We start from the raw sequence: 26158 nt of genomic DNA, 5'->3' as shown, positions 1-26158 counted from the left end.
AAGTTCCCTGTCCTCCTGAGCCTGGGAAACTCCCTGGAACTGAAGGGTCCAACTGCCTAGTGAGGTGGTCTGGATGTCCTCATAACCATGGCGAAGGAGGAAGAGGAAGAGCGTTGTCTGGGGCTGGAGAGATGGCTCAGTGGTTAAGAGCACCGACTGCTCTTCCAAAGGTCGTGAGTTCAAATCCCAGCAACCACATGGTGGCTCACAACCATCTGTAATGGGATCTGATGCCCTCTTCTGGGGTGTCTGAAGACAGCTACAGCGTACTTACATATAATAAATAAATCTTTAAAAAGAAAAAAGAAAAGAAAAGCACTGTCTGGACAAGGAGCTAAGCTGTAGTGCTGTGTAGCCTTAGCTTTGATCCCCAGTCAGGAGATGGATAGACAGAGAGAAGGGGAGGGAGAGAGGAAGAAGAGGAGGAGGAGGAAGAAGAGGAAGAAGAGGAGGACGATGACTACGTTGAAGCAACCTGAGATGCTTAGATCTCGTTTTCTGAGAAGAAAATAGGCTTGTTTGTTTGTGTTGGCTCATTTACACCTTGACTCCGTTTCCTTCATTCTTACCGATTAGCTATGACTAAGCACAGCGCCAACCCCCAGTTCAAGAGCGATGTGCAGGGGCAGGCGCCTGACTTCTATTTAAGAGGTTTTTTTTTTTTGTTTCTTTGTTGAGCCAGGGTCTCAGTAATTATATTATGCTTACTTCAAACTTACCATCCTCCTGCCTACAACTTCCAAGTGCTGGGATTACAGGCACATGACAGTTTGCCCAGATCTGCAGAGATTTTTAATACAGAACAGGTGTACAAGACACGCCTCGTATCACTGCAGAGACGGCCAAATTATATTATTGGCCACATTTTTTTTCACAGCAGGAACCTGCTATGCCTGGGACCATGTCCACTCTTCTGTTCCTGTGCAGCGTGTTAGAGTCAACATTCCTGTTACCAGAAATACTTAACACTTGTCTTTTGCGATGGAGTCTTACTGTGTTGCTCAGGCTGGCCTCAGACTCACAGGTTCCGGTGATCCGCCTGCTTCATGCCCACTTCATCTCATCTAAAAAATGTTGTTACTGGGGAATAACAGCAAAGTAGTGATGGATGGGGCTGCAGCTCAGTGATGAGGCACTTGCTCAGCACGTGTGAGGCCTTGTGCCCACACAAGGCAGGGTCTTGCTATGTAACCCAGCACCAGTGCACACACATGGACTCACATGCACACACAAGCAGACACGTGTGTACACACACATGCACTGCACATGGACACACCCATGTACCACACATGCATACACATTCATACATGCCTGCACACATATGCACACATACATGCATGTATTAGTCAGGGTTCTCTAGAGTCACAGAACTTATGGATAGTCTCTAGATAGTAAAGGAATTTATTGATGACTTACAGTCGGCAGCCCAATTCCCAACAATGGTTCAGTCGCAGCTGTGAATGGAAGTCCAAGGATCTAGCAGTTACTCAGTCTCACGCAGCAAGCAGGCGAAGGAGCAAGAGCAAGAGCTAGACTCCCTTCTTCCAATGTCCCTATATTGTCTCCAGCAGAAGGTGTAGCCCAGATTAAAGGTGTGTCCCACCACACCTTTAATCCCAGATGAAAGGCGTAGCCCAGATTAAAGGTGTGTTCCTTAAACTCCGAGATTCAATCTTCTGGAATCCATAGCCACTATGGCTCAAGATCTTCAAACCAAGATCTAGATAAGGATCTCCAAGCCTCCAGATAAGGGTCACTGGTGAGCCTTCCAATTCTGGATTGTAGTTCATTCCAAATATAGTCAAGTTGACAACCAGGAATAGCCACTACAATGCATTACACATGGATACACACATGCACCACACATGCATGCACATACATGCACATACACACACACGGGGAAGGGCAGAGATGGAGAAAGGAAGGAGAATGGGTGCCTATGGCTTTTGACAAACTGAACACTTCTCTCCCCTTTGGTGCTTTGGGCAGGGTCTTGCTATGTAACCCACGCTGGCCTCAAGCTCATGACTTCCTGTTTTGTAAGTAACATCTAGAATCATAAGAAGACTCTAGACATCTGTGTTCCCTACTAGTCTGCTGTCTGTCTGTCTGTCTATCTATCTATCTATCTATCTATCTATCTATCTATCTATCTATCTTGTGTGTGGGTATGTGCACATGGTATATAAGTCAGCGGACAGTTTATAGGAGTTGGTTCTCTCCTCCCACCATGTGGGTCCCAGGGATCAAACCCAGGTCCTGACGCTTGGCTGCAAGCACCTTTATCTGCTGAGCCATCTTGACAGCCCAAGAACAAATTAACTTCATTTAGCTCTAAATGCTTTTAAAACACAATTTCCCCCAGAAAATGGAGAATTTGGTTAGCTTTTTTAAAATGATCTTACTCCATAGTTACTGAAATCCACAAATAATCACAATTAAACTTCTGGGCAGCATTATTACATGAAGAAACAAAGAAAAGCAAGATCATTCTGTAGTTAACCACACCGACGTTCACCGTAGTTCTGTTACGTAACAACGCTCAAAGACAGCATCTGTGACGGAACATCTGGATGGAACTTAACACATACAGATCCACTAAACACATCTGAAACCTCATTTATCTTTTAAACTGCGTCTAAATTTGTAATTATAGACAGTGCCCTAGCTTGGGAGTGGCAAGCACCTATAGCCCCAGCTACCTGGGGGAGCTGAAGTAGGGGGATACCTTGAGCTCAGGAGTTTGCCACCAGCCTGTGAGACTCTACATCAGAAATAAGTAATCAATTACATTTAATCAGTTAATTTGATCAATTAAAGAGACTATGAACAACGTTGTGACTTACATTGAGTTTGCACAGGATTTTTCTTTTCTGCAGCTACGTTTGCAAGAGAGAAATGTTAAAATTATATTGGGAAGATTTGACACGTACTGTTTTGTGTAATTGTCCTGATGACCCGCTAGGCAAGGACAGTGCTGTGCCTCGTAGAGGTGACTCCCATCCAGTTTTCTGTTGACTCCTTACTGCTTCTGTTCTTTGACCACAGCCTGTGTCTTCTCCTTCCTCCTTGTCTGTCCCCTCCACCCTACCTCCCTCCTGCAGATCAAGGATCTTCAGCTGGTCCTGGCCGAGGCCCACGACAGCCTCCGGGGCTTGCAAGAGCAGCTGTCCCAGGAGCGGCAGCTCCGGAAGGAGGAGGCTGACAGCTTCAACCAGAAAATGGTCCAGGTGGGTTTGTACCACAGGTTTGTGTTTTTTGTTTTTTTACTGACTATAGCTTGTCTCAGAAGGGAAGGTAAAGGGGCCATGGGATAGCTCTTTGGTAGAACACTTGACCAGCGCGTGAGAAGCTCTGGGTTCTGTTCCCAGCATAGGAAGAAATCAAACACTACTAAAAAGAAGGGGACAACACTGGGGAAACCCAAGCTTCCCCACCCCTGCGCTCTGCCAGTTTGTGGTTGTCAGCAGCTACACTGAGCTGGAGCCAATCACATGGTAATAGTTTTCTGGGTGACGGTGAGCCTGCTTAATATTTCTGGGTCTTGCTTGGTTGTGTTTGTTTGAGAAAGGGTTTCTCCGTGTAGCCCTGGTTATCCACTTGATATGTTGACTGGGTTGATTTTAACTCACAGAAATCCTCCTGCTTCTGTCTCCCGGGTGCTGGGATTAAAGACATACAGCACCACGCCTGTCTCTGTTTCATGTCTTTTTTTAAAAAAATTTTTTTTAAAGAATTTTTACTTTTAATTACATGTAGATGTGTATGTAAATGTGCATGCCTGTGTAGGTATGTGTGTATGTATGTGTATATATATATATATATGCATGTTTGTGTAAGTGTATGTGCATAGATGCATGTCTGTGTAGGTGTCTGCAGAAACCAGAAGTGTCAGGTTTCCTTTGATCTGCCTAATGTGGGTGCTAGGAATTGAATCCGGGTCCTAGTACTCTTAACCACTGAGCCATTTCTCCAGCTCTTGTTTCATCTCTTGGCCTCAGTTTCCTGTCTGTGAAATGGTGCCCGTATCAAACCTGGCTGTGGATCAGATCTATAATAGCATTTCTTTCTTTAAAAAAAAAAGATTCATTTTATTTTATATATATGAGTACACTGTAGCGGTCTTCAGACACACCAGAAGAGGGCATCAGATCTCATTACAGATGGTGGTGAGCCACCGTGTGGGTGCTGGGAATTGAACACAGGACCTCTGGAAGAGCAGTCAGTGCTTTTAACCGCTGAGCCATCTCTCCAGCCCCTGTAATAACATTTCTTTTCTTTTCTTTTCTTTTCTTTTCTTTTCTTTTCTTTTCTTTTCTTTTCTTTTCTTTTCTTTTCTTTTCTTTTCTTTTCCTTTCTTTCTTTCTTTCTTTCTTTCTTTCTTTCTTTCTTTCTTTCTTTCTTTCTTTCTCTTCTTTCGAGACAGGGTTTCTCTGTGTAGCCCTGGCTGTCCTGGAACTCACTTTGTAGACCAGGCTGGCCTCGAACTCAGAAGTCCCCCTGCCTCTGCCTCCTGAGTGCTGGGATTAAAGGTGTATGCCACCATACCCGGCTATAACATTTCTTAAACCTTAATGTTGAGGCTGGTGAGATGGGTAAAGACACTTGCCACCAAGCCTCACAACTTGGGTTTGATCCCCAGGACCCACACAGGGAGAGAGAGCTAACCTGCCTGAGTCTTCTGACCAGCACACACATGCCACGGCAGCCATGCCCACCCATACACATACAAAACAGTAAGAGAGTGTAAAAATTAAAAAGCACCTCATTGGACGGCCCGTGGAACCCACCGTGAACACATGATAGCCTGCAGGCCTCATACTCCTCCCTTATAAGATACCCTCACTTTACCGATTGGTGGTGCGTGGTAGGATGAACTGAAGAGGCAGGCAGACTGCAGACAGGAGCACAGAGCAGTCCAGTCGTGCTTTGCTCAGAGCTGTACATCCCAGGCTCCCTTAGCTGTGAACCAGTGTTACTTACTCCCTGGGGTGCTTCTTGTTTCTCAGCCTTCTTTAACCCAGCATGCCTTGCTCTGCACCCACCCTCTCTCTGCCGTCCCCACTCACCAGTGTGAGCACGTGGGAAACACCTGCTGCTCTGTGGGTGCTCAGAGTATGGTGTCCAGAGATCGTTCCTCAGGCTGTTTGCTCAGGGTTTTGAGATGGGATCCCTCCCTGGCACCTGGGCTCACCTATGAGACTACGCTGGGCGGCTGAGCTTTCATAGGTGGGTTCTGGAGAGTGAACTCTGGTCTTTGTGCTTGTCTAGAGGGCACTTTAGTGACTGCTCTCTCCAGCCCACTGCTGCTGCTTGTGAGAGTTCTTCTTCCCAGGATACAATGGGCTGCTGGTAGTAGAAGCCCTGGCGGGGGGTCCCCAGTAGGCACTTGCCATCAGTGTTCCCCTCTACCCTTGTCTGGTTCTGCAATCAACTGGGGCCTCCCTTGCTCACCCCTGTCAATGACAGCTGAAGGAAGACCAGCAGAGGGCGCTGCTGAGACGGGAGTTTGAGCTGCAGAGTCTGAGCCTCCAGCGGCGACTGGAGCAGAAGTTCTGGAGCCAAGAGAAGAACATCCTGGTGCAGGAGTCCCAGCAGTTCAAGCACAACTTTCTGCTGCTCTTCATGAAGCTCCGGTGGTTCCTGAAGCGCTGGCGGCAGGGCAAGGTTCTGCCCAGCGAAGAGGATGACTTCCTGGAGGTATGGCTGAGCATAGCCTTAGCGCGGGGCTGGAAGAATGGGAGCGTGGCACCTGAGTTCTGCCTCTTGTCCCTAACAGTACCTGGTTGGGAGTAGGTCACATGCTATCTGGACTGCTTGCCGCCGGGGTCTCCCGGTTTGTTGAATGTGGTTTCTCAAACCAGGTGAACAGCATGAAGGAACTGTACCTGCTGATGGAGGAAGAGGAGATGAACGCCCAGCACTCGGATAACAAGGCCTGCACAGGGGAGAGCTGGACCCAGAACACGGTGTGTTTAACCCCTTCGGGTCCTACCTTAACTGTGTGTAACTCGTTCATTAATGAGCGCTTCCTGCTATCTTCTCAGCCCTGACAGGACACAGGGTCTGTGGATGCTTATTGCTTGGATTCTGGCCCACCAGTTTCTCAGTGCTAGGGGGACATGCCAGGGTAGTGACAGAAGGCCAATGTCACAAGTAAGGGAAGCAGTTCGCCCGTTTGTTTTATAGGAAACAGTGTTAGAGAATGGGGGTCCCGTGTCCGTGCGTTTCCATGGATGAATAGGGGCTTGTCCAATTCAGAATAGGGAAAAAAGGCCATATTGAACCCAGAGGACAGCATGTGCTGAGGTGTGGCAAGATGTGCTGGAGTGCTGCTGGCCAGTGGGACATTGTGGGAGGGTGAGGATATACCAGGCCAGGGACATACGAAGAGAGACCTTAAGTAAGAACTGTCAAATCAAGCCACAGGTTGGAGAGGGCGGTGGAGTCACCCCCTAGGGTTCTATAGTGAGCTAGAGTGAGGGCGAGCAGTGTGAAAGGCACCAGGAAAGAGGTTTGGGATCCAGTCTGGCGCCATTTGAGGGACATCAGTCAGAGAGGAGAGACCTGCAGCCTGGAGCCCGCTAAGCCTAGGTGAGGTTGTTTCTCTGCGTTTGGGCAGAGTAGCTGCTCCTGGAATAGACTTCATTGTGTATGAGACTTGCTGCTCAGCTGAGCTATTTAGGACAGGCCTTCAGCCCCATTTTACTGGTGAGAGGACCTGAGGAGAGCTCTCTGGAGCTGGTAGGGCCCCAGCTGGACTCCTGGGTGAGTCTGCTATGCCAGGGCTGCCCTTTCTGCCTTCATAAAGTTCCTGACCAGGCCTTACTCTGCCGGCAGCCTAATGAGTGCATCAAGACCCTGGCCGACATGAAGGTCACCCTGAAGGAGCTGTGCTGGCTGCTCCAGGACGAGCGTCGGGGTCTGACTGAACTTCAGCAGCAGTTCGCAAAGGCCAAGGCCACCTGGGAGACAGAGCGTGCAGAGCTCAAGGGCCACGCCTCGCAGGTAAGCCTCCCTGCTTGTTAGGGACGGTCCCTTCCTTTTTCCCGGCCCAGCTCTAGACAGGCAGGTCTCGGAGGAGGATGCTAAGGATGCACAGGGTCCCCTGCACCTCACCGTGTGCCCCAGAGAGATTGACAGGAATGTAGGCTGCACTGTGGACTCACAGAACGCTTCCACGCCAGCCTGCGCGTCATATCCTGCATGGCTCCTAATAGACCGGACTAGGGTGTTGAGAGGGTGAAGAAAAGACAGACAGACACAAGGATACACAGATAGCTGGGATCAGGCGATCTGGACTCTCTATGGAGCTCTGGAAACTCAGCCTATTTACCATGAAGTTGGTGGTCATTAATGCAGATAACCCGGGTGGTGGGGATTATGGTGTACCACAGTATCAGGGGACAAGCTCAGCAAATCTGAGCAGGAGCGCTCTGTAGGGGAGCTGTCTCCAGGCTGCGAATGTTGGAGGGGGCTGCTGTGGCGGACATCTTCATACACTAATAACATCGCCCACACACAGAGGAAGGCTTTGCCGTTTCCCTCTGAGTCTCACCCTGGTGGGACAAATGGCTTTGCCATGTCTCCCTGGGTCCCACGGTCGCCAGGTATCTGTGACGTGACTGTACCCATTTCAAGAGTACACATAAGCTCAGGACCTGACTCACGAGGGCGTCCTCTGCCCTCACACCTGTACTTGGTAACAGGCTGCACACTCCTGTCTGGGCTCTGCTGGCTGCCACCCTCATTTGTTTTCTTCTTTCTTCCTAAGGACTCCCAGCCCCTGCTACCTGGCTCTAATGTGTTCCTCATACTCAAATTGGGTCTCCCCTCACAGCCACCCAGCCTGACTAACAGCGCTCTCACCAGCATCCCCAGGGGGCTGGCATCTGCTGTGTGCCTGGGGGCAAGTTGTTTCCCCACTCTGATCTGACAAATAGGAAGGTAGAAATGCTGTCTCTGCTTCTCTGGACTGGGCCCCTGGCCGCCTCCAGCACATCTTGGCTTCCGGGTGCCTTCCTTGCCATCTGTGGCCATGGGAGACAGGCATGCTGAAGGTCTCTGCTGGCCAGATGGCCAAGCAGGCCCAGAGGAGTTAGGTTTCTCTCCTAGGTATTAAGTAGCAGGCTTGCTCTTGCCCCCCAGGCTTCTGACCTTCTTGTTCCCATGGGTGCATTTCCACCCTCGCCTGGTGTGTGGAGACTCCTTGAGTTTCCCTGAGCCCTGCGCTCTTCCTCACCCTGTGGGTATCCATCTTCTTCCAGCGTTCCCCGCTGCCCCTCACTGCTCCCCAGGCCCAGCCGTCCCAGGAGCTCTGGCTCTCGGACCAGCCTCATAAGGATCAGCGTTCTAGATCCATGGGCAGTGAGTCTTGAGGCTGTATGTTTCTTTCCTGCCTCCCCATGATGAGGTCGAGGCTGAGAAAAATATGCTGGACCATTCCTGCGCCAGCGTATTATGTGACTGTGTGTACATCTCCCTGTGCAGGGCCTCTGGGACAAGGTGAGGCCCAGCTTTCAAGGGGTAGCAGTGGGGAATAAAGAATGTCTTCCACCCGTGGAAGCTGGTGCTCCTGGTAAGAACTGATAAATGTTTGGTTATCAGTAGCCGGGGCTCTCCCTTTTGTAGCAGGATGTGGAATGCTTATCTAGCCCCTTGGAGCCACGGTGAGGGACAGGAAGTGGTGCTTTGCTTACAGAGGCTTAGGAAGAGAACATTGGGTTCGGGGTCAGTCTTGTATGTAGAAAGGGGTCCATAGCACAGAGAGTCCCTGAAGACCTCCCCAGTATGGGTTTGGAGCCAGTGTCCCCTGCCACTATCCAGCTAGCTGGTGCTTCTTCCTGCAGATGGAGCTGAAGGCTGGGAAGGGTGCCAGTGAGAGGCCCGGGCCTGACTGGAAGGCTGCACTGCAGAGAGAGCGGGAGGAGCAGCAACACCTCCTGGCAGAGTCCTACAGCGCCGTCATGGAGCTGACGAGGCAGCTGCAGCTGAGCGAGCGCCACTGGAGCCAGGAGAAGCTGCAGCTGGTGGAGCGGCTGCAGGGAGAAAAGCAGCAGGTGGAGCAGCAGGTGAAGGAGCTGCAGAACCGCCTCAGTCAGGTGAGGAGGCTCTGGTGCAGTGATAGCTGGAGCCCAGGGCACAGGGGAAGCCGCCAGAGTCGGGCCCTTCCCTTCCCAGCACACCACATGGCAGCCTCGGTGATCGCATCTTACATCTTAGCAGTTGCAATAAGGAAGTGATCTTGTCTCACGAGTTCTCACTGAGCAGGTGTCGATCTTGTGCCCATTGGTGGGGCCTGTCGAGACCCAGGACCCAAAAGGGAAGAGCCAAGAGTGGTTTCCATAGGAAAGCGAGAGTCCTCAGACCAGAATGGGAAACCAAGACCTAAGTATTACAAAATCCTTATTCCGTCCGGCTCCCTCCCTTTGCTCTGCAGGTATACATCTGTGGAGAGATCTCTGTCTGGTTTGGTTTTCACTAATTGAGTCATTGTCTTCCGAGGAGAGCCTTGCTCGGTTTAACTGCTGTTTGACTCCCACTCATTCCGCGTGGACAGAGTCCAGGCTCCATGTTTGATTTGGAGCAGGTGACGTCACTCAGTTGGTACAGCACTGCCCTAGCACGCATGAAGCCCTGGGCTGGATTCCCAGCACCACAGGAACAATGTGTGGCAGCTCATGGCTGTCAGTTTTTGGTAGGTAAAGGCAGAAAGGTTAGAGGTTCAAGGTCATCACCCTCAGCTACTTAGTGAGTTTGAAGCCAGCCTGGTTTACATGAAACCTTGTCTCAAAAAACCAAACCAAACAAACACACCAGCAGAAAGCAGCCCTCTACTGTCCTGTGCACAGGTGTATATGTGAACAGTATTTACAATGCTGTAGTCACAGGCTCTCACATGGATAGAGAGTGAGAGAAAGAGAACTTCAGGGGGCTTTCCCCACTGTTCTCGTGTCTGTCTGTCTGTCTGTGTGCAGTGCGCAGACTCGCTTTGCTTCTTTCTTGCCAGTTCTTATGACTCTCCAGTCTTTGGACTCACCTAATCCCCCTGAGAGCCACCATCTTTGTCTTGTCAGCCCGCCATTTTAAACCCTCTCAGTCCTGTAAGGCCACTTCCCAGAAGAGAAGAACGAGCCAAAATGTCCTGTTAATGACAGGACAGAAACATGCCAGCTCCTCACATCTGTTGGATTTTTTTTTTTTAAAGATTTACTTGTTTTTATGTAGATGCGTGTTTTGCTTGCTTACTTACATGTACACACACCATATTCCTGTTCATATTCTCTGGCTAGTGTCAGATTTCTCAGTTATAGATGGTTGTGAGCTGCCGTGTGGGTCCTGGGAACTGAGCCTGAGTCCTCTGGAAACAAGTGCTTTTAACTGCTGAGCCATCTCTGTAGCCCTAACATCTGATAGATTCTTTTTTTTTTTTTTTTGGTTTTTTTTTTTTTGAGACAAGGTTTCTCTGTGTAGCTCTAAGTGTCCTGGAATTTGCTGTGTGTAGACCGGGCTGACTTCAAACTCACAGAGATCCTCCTGCCTCTGCCTCCCAAATGCTGGGATTGTAGGCATGCACCACCACTGCCCAACTTTTAATATCATTTTTTAATGATTTGGAAATCATTAACCAAATCAATGCCCTGCTGAATGAGGTGTGAGCACACCGCTGGGACCTGCCAGCTCGTGGGTGCTCGCTCTTGTGCTTAATTTCCCAGCAGCGCCCACCTATGGAATTTGCTGACTTCCTAGCTCGGCTCCTGCAACCTTTTGATGCTGATTTGTTTCCCTGCATTCAAGCCCAAGCTGCATCCTGTATTTCTTATTTTCTTCCTCCTTTTTCCCTTCCCCCTGTCCTTTCTTTCTTTGTTTGTTTGTTTTGAGACTACATATCTCAATATTTGGCCCAGACTAGCCTGGCATGCTCAGTTCTCCTGAGCTAGGATGACAGAGGTCAGCCCCAACATCTGTATAAGCTGTGCTCTAGATGAAACCAGCTTGGTCAAGCAACCAGCAGAGCAACAGATAGGAAGAGTATCTTTAGTCAGTGTTCTTCCCCACGAAGAGTCACCTTGACCATCGCAGCTCTTAAAAGGAAACATTTAATCGGGGCTGGTTGGCTGTTCCAGAGGTTTCCTCCCTTTTCGTCATGTTGAGCAGCTTGGTGGCCTGCAGGCAGACTTGGTGCTGGTGAGGTGGCTGAGAGTTCTACATCCAGATCCAAAGGCAGCACGAAGAGAGAGTGACAATGGGCCTGGCTTGAGCATTTGAAAGTTCAAATGCCCCGCCCCCCAGTGACACACTTCCTCCAATGAGGCCACGCCTCCTAATAGTGCCACTCCCTATAAGCCTATGGGTCTCATTTTTTTTTTTTTAAATATTTGTCTTTCTTTTTTTTTTTTTAATTTATTATATGTAAGTATAAGTACACTGTAGCTGTCTTCAGACACTCCAGAAGAGGGCATCAGATTTCATTATGGATGGTTGTGAGCTACCATGTGGTTGCTGGGATTTGAACTCGGGACTTTTGGAAGAGCAGTCCGTGCTCTTAACCACTGAGCCATCTCGCCAGCCCCTATGGGTCTCATTTTTATTCAAACTACCACAAAGGGGCTCCTAGCGCTAATCAAATCCCCTCTGATCTCTGGGCTTCCTCTACACAAGGAGGATGGCTGTTCAATCTTCTTATCTCTCAGGACAGCCAAGGGAATAAAAGAGCTAGCCACAAGAATGGTGCGTTGCTCCTAGGTCCCCCCCCTCCCCCCACTGGGCCTTGGCTTACATCTTCATCTGTGATTGCTGTTCATTCATGCTGAGATGACTTTTGTTGCTGCCCTCCCACCCCCATTCTGTTTGTCTTACATTGGGTTCCAAGTAAGCAGAGCTTGAGATGGGGGTTCAGGTGCAAACAGGTAGCCAGCCTGTCCTGGTGTTGCTTAGGACTTCATTGCACCTCTGGGAAATGGAAGGCAAAGCCTACTTGCTTTTTCAGAACTGAAAGGGTTTGGGGTGGGGGGAGCCTTACTAACACTGGGGAAGCTGGGGGGGCGGGGGGTGGGGAACTAGGGCGAGTCGTCCCCTGTGGGAGCGAAGTGGTGATGCGGCGCCCGTCATCTCAGCTGCTGTCTGAACTGCTCCACATCTGGGCCCTCCTTCTGTTGACTTTATCCTCTCACCTGCTACTTGGAAATAATCTCAGTTGTACTGGCTCCTATGTCTGCTATGAGGACTAATTGAGCTGATGAGCACATGCAAATGGGCCCCCTGGAATTGTGGTACTCCAGGGAACACCTCAGGACTCAGCAGGTTCGCAGCATGGTCCCCGAGTGAAATAGCTACTGCTTGTCTGCCGCCCTAGCTGTTCTGTGAACTGCCGTGCAGAGTAATGTAGCAACAGCTCCTGTTAACTCTATCAGCCAGGTCAGCAAGATGCCTGCCAGTAGCTGTTTGTATTACTGGTTTCCAAATCCACCTTGTGCGGGGCTCAGAGGTACTATCTATTGAGAAGCCAATGCCGGACATATGTTGTGGGTGGGTCATGTGGCTTATAGAATTGAGACTGGGGAGTGGCCCTGCTCAGAGTAACCCTGCCCGCCAGCATACACACTTTTCTCTTTCTCAGTTGCAGAAGGCTGCCGAGCCCTGGGTCCTGAAGCACTCAGACATGGAGAAGCAAGACAACAGCTGGAAAGAGGTGAGAGCATCCCTGCTACCCACATCCTATTGGCCCGGACTGTACCAGAAAATTCCTTGCTTGTGAGAAATGTAACAGAGGGATGCTAACTCTGTCCCAGAAGCCACACCCTCACTACACCCTGGGCTCCCGAGCCCCAGAGTCACTACCCCATGACTGCTGTCCATGAATGTGGACTTGGGAAGGGTTCTCTGCTGTGGAAGAAACCCCAGGCCAGTTCAGTCATACCTCAACAGAAAGCAGGCCTTCTAAGTAGCTGTGTGGTCTTGGGTGAGTCACTCTCCATCTCCGGGCCCCATTTCCTCATTGCCCTGGCCTCATCCTGAGTGGGTCGGTGGGGTGACACTGGAGGAATTCACACATAAGGTCAGGGGGACTGTTAATAGAACACAGAGCTGAGGAACAAAGGGTACATACAGGTCCCTCATGTCGTCCCTCCTCATGATGGCGTGAAGAAATGGCACCCCACTCAGGATATGGGGCTACAAAAGCCTATTCTGGAGAACTGAAGCAGAGAGGATTTTGAGGGGCTCACAGGGCTAGTGATGCGCTTCTGGTTACTCATGGGCCCCGAGGGCTGCGTCTCTAGACCCAGAGTGGGAAAATCTCACAATCACTGTCATGGCCATCAACTGTACAGTGGCTGTCATGGAAAAAGTTCTGTCTCAAGTGGTCCCTCTTTCTCTGGTCCCTCTTTGCACTGCAGATATCTGAGCCTGGCTCCCATTGCCATTGTAAGGGGGTGAGAGGTAACGGTCCAGACAGTTAGATTGCTACTGACGGCGTCTTACCCTCCAGAGGAGACAACTCACGTGTGGAGTCTTGGGCTCAGTTCCCACGTGGGTCTGATGTCATCACCCATCACACACTGGTCACCAGAACTGATCTTCTTGTCTCTTCCTTTGACAGGCACGAAGTGAGAAGACCCATGACAAGGAGGGTGTCTCTGAAGCTGAGCTCGGGGGAACTGGCTTAAAGAGGTGCTGGCCACTCATCCCCCAATTCTGTCCTCTACCCCACAGCTCTGGCCCATGCCCTATAGACTTTTGGCTTTGACTCTCTCTACTCCCCTGCTCCGTGTGTCCACTCCCACCCCCATGAGAGTTGGGAGAACCACCAGATGTTCCCCCCTCCCTTGGGACCCCAGGCACTCGGGAACTGGAGAGCCTGGGGTCACAAGGATTGCAGGCTGCAGTTTAATGTTGATTCTGGGTATGGAAAACTGGAGCCTCAGCTGCACTTGCTGACAAAGAAGCCATTTGGCTCCTTTGAGGGTTCTCTTTTTCTCCCTGGAATTTGAATCATGGTAGATATCCATTTGGGGGATTATTAGGCAGTGTCTATTAGGCCTACTACTATGCTATGGCCAAGAGGATATGCAAGAATAGCATTCTCATCATTAAGACCCTCCATGACCTGGGCAGTGGCAGTGCACACCTTTAATCGCAGCACTCAGGAGGCAGAGGCAGGCGGATTTCTGAGTTCGAGGCCAGCCTGGTCTACAGAGTGAGTTCCAGGACAGCCAGGGCTACACAGAGAAACCCTGTCTTGAAAAAAAACCAAAAAATAAAAAAATTTTAAAAAGACCCTTCATGAAAGAAGAGAGGAATAGTACAGAACAGAACATTCTAGAGTGAGGGGCTCACTGGAGTCAGAAGGCCAGGTGTAGATCTAACTCTGCCATTCCTAGCACAGGGGCCTTGGGTGCCTCCCTCTCTCTAGTGGGTGAATTGGAGATGCCCACAGAGCCGTGCAGTGACCAGTCATGTGTGGTAGAGGATTCCAGTAGCAAACCAAACCTGGATGTGAAATAGGGAATGAAGGCAGCCAGCGGATCAAAGGAATTTCAAATGATCCATGGGGGTGGGAAGAGGGGGGTGGGGGGGAGAGGCAGCTGGGATCCTATCAAGATGTCATGGGGTAGCTGGAACTCAGGATTGCTGAGGAACCTGGAAGCCAGCAGAGGCCGAACCCCTCAGAGATCCCCCAGCACAGGTGTGAGGAAGCCAGGTACTTAACTCCAGATTCCACCATTGTGTGCTAAGGGCTGTGTTCTGGGGATTGAAAGAGCTGTTTCTGCCTTCCTCTGCCCAGAGGCCAACCATGATCCTAGCATTTGTGCTACTTAAGCGTGTAAAGAGGGTTTGAGGAGGCAGCAGCCAGATGTCTACAAGAGATAGGCAAGACAGGCTTGGTCCCCACGGCATGTCCACTTTGTTATTTCCCACTAACCCCATTTTCTTCCTTTACTTTTCCCAGGACCAAATCAGTCTCCTCCATGTCTGAGTTTGAAAGTTTGCTCGACTGCTCCCCGTACCTTGCTGGCGGGGATGCCCGGAACAAGAAGCTGCCCAACGGCCCTGCTTTTGCCTTTGTGAGTACTGAGCCAGTGGAGCCTGAGAAAGACGCCAAGGAGAAGGCGGGGCTTTCCACCCGGGACTGTAGCCACATTGGTAGCTTGGCCTGTCAGGAACCTGCAGGGAGACAGATGCAGCGCAGCTACACGGCTCCAGACAAGACGGGAATCCGAGTCTACTATAGTCCGCCAGTGGCCCGGCGCCTGGGTGTCCCTGTGGTCCATGACAAGGAGGGCAAGATCCTCATTGAGCCAGGCTTCCTCTTCACTACCGCCAAGCCCAAGGAGTCAGCCGAGGCTGACGGGCTGGCCGAGAGCTCCTACAGCCGGTGGCTTTGCAATTTCTCCCGGCAGCGGCTGGATGGAGGATCCGGGGCCAGCACCTCGGGTTCCGGACCTGCTTTCCCCGCCTTGCATGACTTTGAGATGTCGGGCAACATGAGTGACGACATGAAGGAGATCACCAACTGCGTGCGGCAGGCCATGCGCTCCGGCTCTCTGGAGAGGAAGGTAAAGAACACATCCAGCCAGACGGTAGGCGTGGCCACCGTGGGCACCCAGACCATTCGGACGGTCAGTGTAGGTCTTCAGACCGACCCACCCCGCAGCAGCCTCCACAGCAAGAGCTGGTCACCCCGCAGCTCCTCGCTTGTGTCTGTGCGCAGCAAGCAGATCTCTTCCTCCCTGGACAAGGTCCATTCTCGCATTGAGCGGCCATGTTGCTCGCCCAAGTACGGCTCACCCAAGCTCCAGAGACGATCGGTGTCCAAGCTGGATAGCACCAAGGACCGCAGCCTGTGGAACCTGCACCAGGGCAAGCAAAATGGCTCCGCCTGGGCTCGCTCCACCACCACACGGGATAGCCCTGTACTGAGGAACATCAATGATGGGCTTTCTAGCCTCTTTAGTGTGGTGGAGCACTCTGGGAGCACCGAGTCTGTGTGGAAACTGGGCATGTCTGAGGCCCGAACCAAACCTGAGCCTCCCAAGTATGGCATTGTTCAGGAGTTCTTCCGGAACGTGTGTGGCCGGGCACCGAGCCCCACTACTGCAGCAGGCGAGGAAAGCTGCAAGAAACCAGAGCCCCTTTCGCCAGCCAGCTACCATCAACCCGAGGGTGTATCCAGGATCCTGAACAAGAAGGCGGCCAAGGCAGGTGGTAGCGAAGAGGTCAGACCCACCATGCTGTCCCAGGTGGGGAAGGATGGCATCCTTCGGGATGGAGATGGATCCTTGATCCTTCCCAGTGAGGTATGGGTGGACTTTACCCTTCATTCAGAATGGGGGATTAGCCTAGAAAGTTCAAATTCTTCTGTTTTGTGCTGTTCTGTGTTTTGCTTCTCTTCTGTAAAGTTTCATGTAGCCCAGGCTAGCCTTGAACTTTCTGTGTGTGTGTGTGTGTGTGTGTGTGTGTGTGTGTGTGTGTGTGTGTGTGTGTATTTAAATATGTCCTTTTTGTTTGGTTTGGCTTTTGTTTTTGTTTTTTTTCAAGACAGAGTTTCTCTGTGGAGCCCTGGCTGTCCTAGAACTCACTCTGTTGACCAGGCTGGCCTTGAACTCAGAAATCCTCCTGCCTCTGCCTCCCAAGTGCCCAAGTGCTGGGATTAAAGGCATGCACCAAAAATATGTCCTTTTTTATTTTTTAGAAGGAAAGCAACAGCAGTTCAGGGCTAGAGTGTGGTTTGATGGTAAAAACACATGCGTAGCACAGGGAAGCCCTGAATTCAATCCCAACACTTCAAAAGAGATAGAAAGGAGAAAGGAGTGTGTTACTGAGACATGTTAGGTGCTTAGTGGGCACCATGTCACATCCTTTACATGCCCTGTTTGATCGGATCCTCACGACACTGAGAAACACAATACATTTTTCATTGTTGAGAAGAGGAGAGAAAGATTCTTCGTAGAGTGTCACTTGCCTAGCAAGTGGCAGAGCTGAGAGAGTGTTTGGGTTCTACAGCAAGGCTTTTCACCATCTCTTTGTTCTTATGATAATTAAAAAATGAATAATCCCAGCAGGTGGGAGGCAAAGGCAGGTGGATCTTTGAGGCAAGTCTGGTCTACAGCCAGGGTTACACAGAGAAACCTTGTTTCAAGAACAAACAAACACCAACCCCCCCACCCACCCACTCACAAATAATAAAGAAAAAGAATGAATGTACCTAAATACACATCAAAAGTGTATCTGGAATCCTCAGTACTCCGGATATGATAGCACATGCCCTTAGTCCCAGCACTTGAATAGCTGAGACTGAAGCACCACGGGTTGAGGCCAGCCTGGACTACATCGTGAATTCAAAGGCCAGCTGGAGCTACACAGTGTGACCCTGACACAAAGAAGCAAACAGAGAGTAAATTGGAACTAAGGATGTAGCTCAGTGGTAGAGCACCTGCCTGGCTTGCTCAAGCCCCTAAATTCCATCACTATGGGGTGGGGGTGGGGGTGTTGGAAAATACGTATTTCCATTCAGTAGAACACCATAGAGCCTTTAAGACTAAGACCCAGGAGCTGGGGAGATGGCTCAGCCGTTAAGAGCACTGGCTGCTTTTCCAGAGGACCTGGGTTCAATTCTCAGCACCCACATGATGGCTCACAACTGTCTATAGCTCTACTTCCAGGGCATCTGACACCTTCTTCCAAACTCTACGGGCACTCCATACTTGCGGTGCACAAACACGCGTGCAGGCAAACTTCCCAAACACAAGCCAAGCTGGTCGTGTCTGCGTAGAGTGTTGAGAATCTCAACCTCGGACAGCGTCTGCCTTCTCTGTGCCTTGCAGACTTTATTAGAATGTGGATCCATTGTTGCCCTAATAGGAGTAATATGGTCTAGAGCAGAGTTGCAGCTCCTGCCTCAGCATGAGACATGGCTGAATTCTGGTGCCTGGGTGGCTGTAGCCCAGGCTTCAGGCTGCTGCTGATCTCTTCTCTGTCTCTCCCCAGGATGCCGTATGTGACTGTAGCGCCCAGTCACTTGCCTCCTGCTTCATCCGGCCATCCCGCAACACCATCCGGCACTCTCCTTCCAAGTGCAGGCTGCACCCTTCAGAGTCAGGCTGGGGCGGGGAGGAGAGGGCAGCTCCCCAGTGAGTCCCTGAGCAACCAAGCACCCACCTCAAGCAGCCCAGACCCTGGAGATGAGGCAAGGGCTCGTGTCCTCAGCCTCAGTCCATCCAGGAGGAATGGCAGCTGTGCCACTGCCACAGAAGAGCTTTCACATTAAGGTAAAGCAAGGTGTCTTGCTGACTGCTGGGCAGTGACCTCTGATTTCCAGGGGAAGACAGTGAGCAAGGAGAACGACCAAACCTGGGTGACCAGGACTGGGCCTCAAAAGCACCTGAAGAGCTCAGCAAGTCAGCTCTGGATCCCAAAGGGGGCCTGGTACCACCCACACCGCTTCTTAGAAGGATCCAGAAAAGGAGGCATTTCTGGCCAGGCTCCAGGACCAAGACTGGCAGAGGTGCTCCCTTCTGACCACGTGTGGAGGAGAAGCCACCCAGAGAATTCCACTTTGCTCAGGGCCCGGCTTGAGGCTCTCAGAAGAGTTGGGCCTGGGTGTGACCGTCACTTCTTGCTCCCTCCTCTCAGCCCTGCTGCTCTGGTTGTTAGACCTGCCTGGAGCAGGGAATGGGGACATGATAGAGCAGATTTCAGGGCTAAGTACACTTGGAATCCTGGAGCTCTGGAGACCCCTGTCTGTGCCTACATGTAGCAAGAACTGGGAGGCAGGTAGGAGTATGTAGGGTTCAGAGTAGGAGGCCAGAAGAGCTGACTCCCTTGTCATGGGGACATGAGGGCCCAACTTTTGTAGTACATGAGAACAAAAATGGTAGCATCTATCTCAGCACCTGACAAAGAGGTACATTCCTCAATGCCATGTCTCGATCCCTAGGGCCTCTTGGTAGCAGGGTTCGGCGTCACAGACCTGCAGCAGCAGAAACACTTCCTGGGAGAGACTATTGGATAGGTCAGACCAGAGGGAGAGCCAAGAGGCCAAGACATAGCCCAAGACAAGGGACTACATTGTTTATTTGCCTAGATTGTTTATTTGAATTTTTCATACTATAAATATTTAAGGTGATTTACTTTATTTTAATAATTTAACTTACCCCACCCTCACCCCCCCAGAGCCCCTAAGGTAATTTATTAGAGGTATCCTTGCCACTGGGACAGTGTGGGGCTTGTGACAGCATGGAGTCCCCCGTGTGGCTGAGGCAGCTCAGTAGCAGGCTCAGGTCTCCTGGTCTTGTCAGAAGGGCCCTCAGCGGAGCTGGGGCTCTGCACCTTGTTCCTCCAGTACCATTTAGTCTCAGAGCACTACATTTCCCTCGTCACCCGGTAGGTGGCCCGGCCTCTACAGGCCAGACTGTAAGTGCTTCAGACAAACTGCAGGCCCGAATGATGTCATCACTCCCCAGACATCCTCCACCATCCTTCCCATCCCTCCCTTCCCGCCAGCACCTCTTCTCATGAGAGTCAAACACAGATGACTGCGGCTCTGTTCCTTCCACATTCCCGAAGTAAGAACTCGCAGGAAAACAGGATGGACTTGTAGAATGTTGTCGATTGCAGCTTTGCACACGGATCTGAGAGTGTCTACCAGCCTGCCAGCCTGTTCACCAGCGCTTCTCTTAGCCTTATAGCCACTCGTGGCTCCTCATGCCCAAACTCGACTGCCTGTCCTTCCTACACCCCTAGGAGTCGCCTGAACCACACCAGTATAACTCAACTGCAGTATGGGGAGGGCTCACATTGCCTCCCCTTGGTGCCAAGGAACCAATTACAGTTGTACACATGTGACGTGCCACCCTCCTGTTCCTGGCTGGGGACCCGGACTCATCCAGGGATGGATTGGCTTTTGTGCAGAGGTCCCCTTGGAAAGGCAGAGAGCCAGCTAGCTGCATAGCTGGTTTGCTCCAGAACTAGGGAGATGCCTCTACACTCCCACCTACCTGTACCCAGGCTATCTTTTTAGAAACACCTGGGCCAGTTACCCAAAGCCCCTCGACCCCATTTCCTATGGGCAGTATATCAGGGTCAGTGCTTTCTAGCAGCTGTTGACTCGTGTCCAGTAACTTGCGTGGGCATAGTCAGCAGGCCATTGGACCGAGGACCAGGTCCCTCCAGGATGCAAATGCTCTCCTCTAAGAGGTCAGAGGCCCCTCTAAGGTTATTTCTAGCTGAGGGGACCACACCAGGCCACAAGCCACCAGAGGCCTTCTGCCACCTCCCAGAGCTACTGAGAGCTTGGGAGGCTTTGAGAAAAGTCCCTACAGCCCTGAACTTCAGGGCTTAGGGGCCGTTCAGCCTTACCATCGTCTCTGTATGGGTTGTGCATTTCCACTGTCTCAGCACCTGGCTCCTGTGGCCCCCAACAGGTGTTGCAAGCTCCAGGTCTTGTTTTTCAGTCACCGTTTCTAATTCTTGCTTGCCACTGTGCAAGGCCACTTGTCACTGTCCCTATGGAAGCCTCTGGACATAGGGCTCAGTGGGGTTGAAAATGTTCCGTGTAAATATTGGTTTGGTTTGATCTTTAGCATTTTACTTGGTAACTGGTTCTGTTTTCTTTGGGGGTGGGGTGGAAGGGTCAGTTTGTAAATCTCTCTACTCTTTTGAAATGTAATTTCTAAGTTTGTTTGTTTCTTCAAATGCCTTTTATGTCTTGGTAACATTCCCAAAGCAGAAAACTGCCTGGCTTACATGGGGGCACGCCCCTTGAGGCCTGGGGTCATGGGAAGGAGCTCCACCCCTCCTCCTATCTATGCTCTTTCTGTTCACCTCTGTTTTTCTCCTCCTCTTCCTCTTCCTCTCCCTCCTTCTCCTCTTCATCCTCTTCTTCCTCCTCCTCCAGCTTCTACCCTACTCCCAGAACCAACGTCCCAAGGAACCTTAGGGTCCCATCCTCTAAAAGATTGCCTGGCTTGTGCTCACAGGGTTGACACAGATTGGCTGGAGGCACGAGGGAGAGCTAAGTTACATGGTTGAAACTAAGCTATGTCTCACCTCTTCCCAGGGCTAAACCAAATGAGACTGTCTAGGAGGCATTGGTGACTGGTTTTGAATTGAGACTCAGAGCCTTTTAGGGACCCCTGACTGAATAAGGCATCATCAGCATTTATCGCCCTTTACCCTGTAGCCTTCCTCCCACCAAGGCTGGCCTCTAGAGATCTTGTTCTCTAGGTGCTCAAGTCAGGCCCTGTCTCTTGGCCTATCCAGGGATATTCATCTACCAGCTGGCCTCCAGGTGACAAGAATGAGTACTCAAAAGACTTGACCTTCTAGGCACCACCGTGCTGCTCTCGCTCTGTACCTTTGATGGATACATCTGTCACTCAGCTTTGTCCCTTACCTGGACAGAACCCAGACTCTTACCCTTACCCAAAATGGATCCAGTTCCACTGCCTCCCTCTCCCTCCTCACTGTAATAGCAACCATCCTTCCACCATCCTCCCTAGAGCACTATACTGTTTAGGGGGTCACGTCACCATCTCCCCATCTCTCCTTAGTCTCTCAAGGGCAACTCTTGAGGGGCAGTTTTGACAGGATAGGGTTTAGTGCTCTCATTCTATAAAGGAGAAAACAGAGTTTTTGCCCTAGAGCCTGAACCAGGAAGTCATCAACTGTATAGCTGGATTCTTCCCTGCTTTCTATACAAACTCACTGGGACGCTGGCTAGATTCAAAGCATCCCAAACTCGCCACTGCCAAACCCAGAGACAGACTTCCAATTCTGGACCAGAGGGTAGTTCCAGGGACCCACTGCACCTGAACCTCTGAGAGCAAGTTCATCATGAAGATTTCTAGGCCTTACCACAGCCTCTGGACAGAGGTCCTATGGGCTTAGCCCCCTGGAGATCCATAGGCACCAGTGACCAGTGTTTACATCCACAGTACCAGCCATTCCTAACTTTAGCATCCTGAGTCAGTGTTCATAGTGCCCTGAGCCCTGAGCTGTGATCTGGGGCTGAGGGTGTCTCAGCCAAACTCTGCTTTGGGTAAATTACTCCAAGGGTTTTCAAAGGGCATCAAAACAGTCTTCCGTCTTAGTCATACGTTTCATAAAACGACAAAGCCAGAAAGGCTGGTGGCACAGGCCTTAAATCCTGGCTGCTGAGGAGGCAGAAACAGGAGGATTGAGTTCAAAGCATGTTTGGGCTGTGGAGTGAGTTCAAGATCAGCCTGGGCAATTTTCTAAGGTCTTAGCTCAATGATTTTAGCAAGTGGTTGGTAGCTCAGTGGTCGACGCTTGTTTCACATGTGTAAGGCCCTGGGTTCTCTCCCTACTGTTGGGAAACAAAACTGGGAAATCAGAGGACAAGAACTAAGGGTATGTCTTAATTACATACTTTAAAGTATACTCCCTTCCTCCCCCTGCTGTTTGTTTGTCTTGTTTTTGTTTTTAGATATAATCTTGCTATGTATCCCTGGCCGGTCTGGAAATAGCCATGCAGACCTTAAATCTGTGGTAATTTTCCTGCCTCTGCCTCTCAAGTTCTGGAATTGCAGGCATGCGCTACCATACCCAGCCTTAAATTTCATTCTCCAGTTTCCTAGAGGCCATGGCGAGAAGTGAAACATGGGACTCACTCTGTAGACCAGGCTAGCCTTGAACACAGAAATCCGCCTGCCTCTGCCTCTCAAGTGCTGGGATTAAAGGTGTGTGCCACCACCGCCCGGCCAGAAGTGAAACACTTTTATCAGCAAATCATGATTACTCCTAGAGACAAACTGATGTGGAACTGGAGATCTCTTTACAGACCCTGGATCTGACTGGTGTAATACCAGGTTAGCCTAAGATAAGACATGTTTTCCAGAAGACTAGTTACAAAATATTAAACTGCCCCCACTTTGAATGACCTTGGCCCAATCACGTGGCTAGTCTATGTCTCAGTTCCCCCAGCTATAAAGTGGTGGCTGTGGAGAAGACCACATATATCATGCCTGTTTGTCTGAAAAAAAAGCTGGCATTCTATATAAATCCGAATGAATCTGACCATGCTCTTTATAGCATTGAGCCCCTCAGTTGCCCTGGCTCCAAGCACCTCCTTCCCTCATTGGCCTTTAATAGAAGGGGGCCAGAGGAGAATCTCACCAACCTGCTCACGTTTTAAAATGCTACTGTAGTCCTTCTGTGTGTGTATGTGCATGCGTTTGCACATGCGAGGGATGAGACTCAGAGCCTAGTCCATGTGAGGCAAGCATCTTACCACTGAGTTACACCCTCAGCACCTAAGAGGCTTTTTAAAAACTATTTACTTTGAGACAGGGTCTCTTGTATCATCAGGTGGCCTCCAACTCACTGTGTAACCGCGGATGGACTTGAATCTCCTACTACCTTTCTGCCTCTATCGCCTTTGGCATTTGCCATCGCTGCTGGCCTTAGATGTCCTTGAAGTACATTCTCAATGCTTTGTTAACCACCACTGCTGCTATCTCCAGAACTTCTTATTGGTCCCAAACTGAAATACCACACCCCCATAATAATTACTAACTAACCCCTACACAGTAACTCCCATCCTGCCCCAGGCCGATGACCTCTGGTGGTCTGCTTTCTCCCTTCTTCACTGGCCTGATTTAGGTACTCATGGAGATAGAACCCGGTATTTATCATTTTGCCTCACCCCTTTATGATATACATGTGGAGAAGGATGCGGCTTGCCCGAGGCCTCTGAGCATGACAAAGGCGTAGCTACCAGCACAACCCAGAGCTCCTAACTCTTCAAAGATTCTATACAGAGTGAATGAAGCATGCTCAGGGGTGTGGCTGAATCCCCATCTAGGTTGGAGTTCATTTCCCACCTCACACACCTTCCGTCCTCCTTTATCATTATCTATAGTTTCCTTCCTGTCATTACACCCTACCTGGTTTCTGCCACCGTAGGGAGTGGCCCTAACCTAGGGCCAGGCTTTCTCCTCTGGGGCCCTGGGCTCTCTATAGCACTAGTCCTCAGCTTCCTATGTCCTCTGGTGTGCTGTTTCCTCCTTTGGATTTGTATGTGACCTTAGCAGTCTCCTCCCTGTCCCAACAAACTCACCCGCCCGCCCCATCTCGGAAGTGCCATGTGCAGTCTGTCTCCCGATTCCAAGGTCTGCTCTCAGATCTGGAATTATCCTGTCCTGTGTTTATTTTGTATTTTCTCTCACTAGAGGTGTCCGCTGCTTCTATGGATCATGCTATTCCATCTCCTCCAGTCCTCCTCATCAGATTCATCTCACTCTCTGCCTCCTGCCTTCCCTGTCCTCAGTCTCCCCGTAGCATCACCTTCCCCTGGGAGGATGTGGAGTGGACAGGGACTTGCTCTTCACCTTTGGATCTTCTCTGCCCAGCCTACTTCCGGTGGCTTTGCTATAAAGCAGGGGAAGCTTGAAAGCTCTCTTCTTTGGTTTTGTGCCTCTGTCTCCATCCCATCAGTTCTCCCCTGCTGATCAGCTCATCTTGGCAGAACCTACTACCCTGAACCAGCGGCATCTGCAGTTTGCAGAGTCCACAGATCCACGAAAGGGGACCAAGGACATGATCCTGGGCCACAGTCCCTGCTCCACCTGACCACTTTCCTTCTTCACCGTCCCGGGACCCTCCTCTTCTCTCTGCCTACCCCATTGACATGGCCTTCACTAGCTCCCTGGACCCTAATGGGAGAGGCTTTGGTTTCCTTCAAGTATCCTGGAAGGACTGAGGCAGTTGAGTCCTTATCTCGACACATGCAAAGCCACCTGTGCCACTTATATAACGAGAGACCTCAGCTGGCAGTCTGGAGACCTATCCCAAGTTTGAGCCTCCCAGTTTTATGGTCCTCTTAGGAGCTCTATGACCTATGGGCCTCAGATATCCTTTCTGTTTTGGGCTCTACAGCCTCTGGATCCACTGGGCCTTGGCAACCCTTGTTCTTGGCTCAACTATTGATCTCTGTGCCTTAGTTTACTTCTTCACACAGGGGGCTCACCCACCACATCATTCCTAGCATCTATCCAGACCTTTTGGTGCCTCTTCAGTTAGGCCTTGCCAATGTGATCAAGGCAGCTGGGGCACCAATGGCAACTCTGTCCCCATAGTAGAAGCATCACCAGGGAAATTGGCAGAAGTGCAGATTGTTGGCCCCACTGCAGCAGACCCAGATGTCTGGGGCATGAAAGAGCCTCTAGTCATTCTGACTAGACAAGTTTGCCAACAGCAACAGGGTTGTGGGCCCAGGTGAGCTTTCAGTGCAACTTGGGCAGGAACAATGGAAAACAACCAGTCAGCGGGACTCCTAGATTCAGGGCGTCTGGCCCCACACAGAACAGCACTGTGGCATTTCCTCTTTCTGGAAGCTGGAGTGGGGGCAATGGTCTTGCAGGTTTCCTGTTATCTCTCTGGCTCCATCTCAGCCCAGCTCACCCTCCCCGAGTAATCGGTGGTCACAGTAGGCAAGGGGGAGAGTCCCTGGAGGCAGGAGGCCAGAAGGACCAGAGGGCCTCTGCCAAGGGAAAGAAACCTAAGACTGCAAGAACAAAATTCGGTGCCTGCTCACCTCACCCTCCCATGCCACACCTCCTCGTCCTCCTGATTCCAGGGAGACCATGAAGACAGTGCCAAAAATCAGTTCCAACCCCCAGCGCCTAGGGAAGAGCTAGAGACTGCCTCTCCTCTCCATCCTGGCTCCCCGCCTCACCCTGGCCAATACTGTGACGCCCCTCCTGCTCAGCCTGGTTTCCTGGTGAGGGTCCTGCAGTCGTGGGCCCTGCCGGACCACTCAGGAGGGAAGGGACCAAGGGCATCCTTGGGCCAACTGTCCACCTATCCCTTCCACTGTTCTGTCCTTCTCCTCTCCCTTCTGTCACCTCGCCCCCTGCCTTTCTTTCTTTAAAGGCTCCTTCCCAGGACATATTGGGTGGTAGGACAGCATCTGGTCCACCAGCTATCCTTGCCCTGTGTCTTATTTTAGACATGAGAACTGTACAGTGTAAACTTACAAAGTGTTTTTAATGGTTGTAGATTGGAAATAAAGTATGTCATATAAACAGTTGCCTGCTCTCTGATCTTCCCAGCCCATTTGAAAGCTGACACCATTCCACCTGCAGTTTCTCAGAAGGAGGGGAAAACTGGAGCCAGCTGGCTAGTTTGGAATCACCCA

At 50.8% G+C, this 26158-nt stretch overlaps 1 protein-coding gene across 2 annotated transcripts in view; it reads left to right on the top strand.

Annotated features, from left to right (window-relative positions):
- Positions 1-26047, top strand: part of Soga1 (suppressor of glucose, autophagy associated 1) — a 69227-nt gene extending 43180 nt beyond the window's left edge. Inside the window, exons 6-14 of one of the 2 annotated variants that reach the window (XM_017319023.2) lie at positions 3105-3230; positions 5470-5700; positions 5865-5969; positions 6841-7008; positions 8850-9101; positions 12620-12691; positions 13601-13671; positions 14951-16298; positions 17989-26047. In XM_017319023.2, coding sequence (XP_017174512.2) covers positions 3105-3230; positions 5470-5700; positions 5865-5969; positions 6841-7008; positions 8850-9101; positions 12620-12691; positions 13601-13671; positions 14951-16298; positions 17989-18135 — 2520 coding nt within the window. In that variant the 3' untranslated portion in view covers positions 18136-26047. The remainder of the gene's footprint in view (positions 1-3104; positions 3231-5469; positions 5701-5864; positions 5970-6840; positions 7009-8849; positions 9102-12619; positions 12692-13600; positions 13672-14950; positions 16299-17988) is intronic. The other variant, NM_001164663.1, reaches the window with a different exon arrangement.
- Positions 26048-26158: the final 111 nt, after the last annotated feature.

Source organism: Mus musculus, chromosome 2 (assembly GCF_000001635.26).
Source record: "Mus musculus strain C57BL/6J chromosome 2, GRCm38.p6 C57BL/6J".
In the NCBI taxonomy this organism is placed as follows: domain Eukaryota; kingdom Metazoa; phylum Chordata; class Mammalia; order Rodentia; family Muridae; genus Mus; species Mus musculus.
The sequence above is the reverse complement of the archived record's forward strand: the minus strand, read 5'-3'. Positions and strand labels throughout refer to the sequence as shown.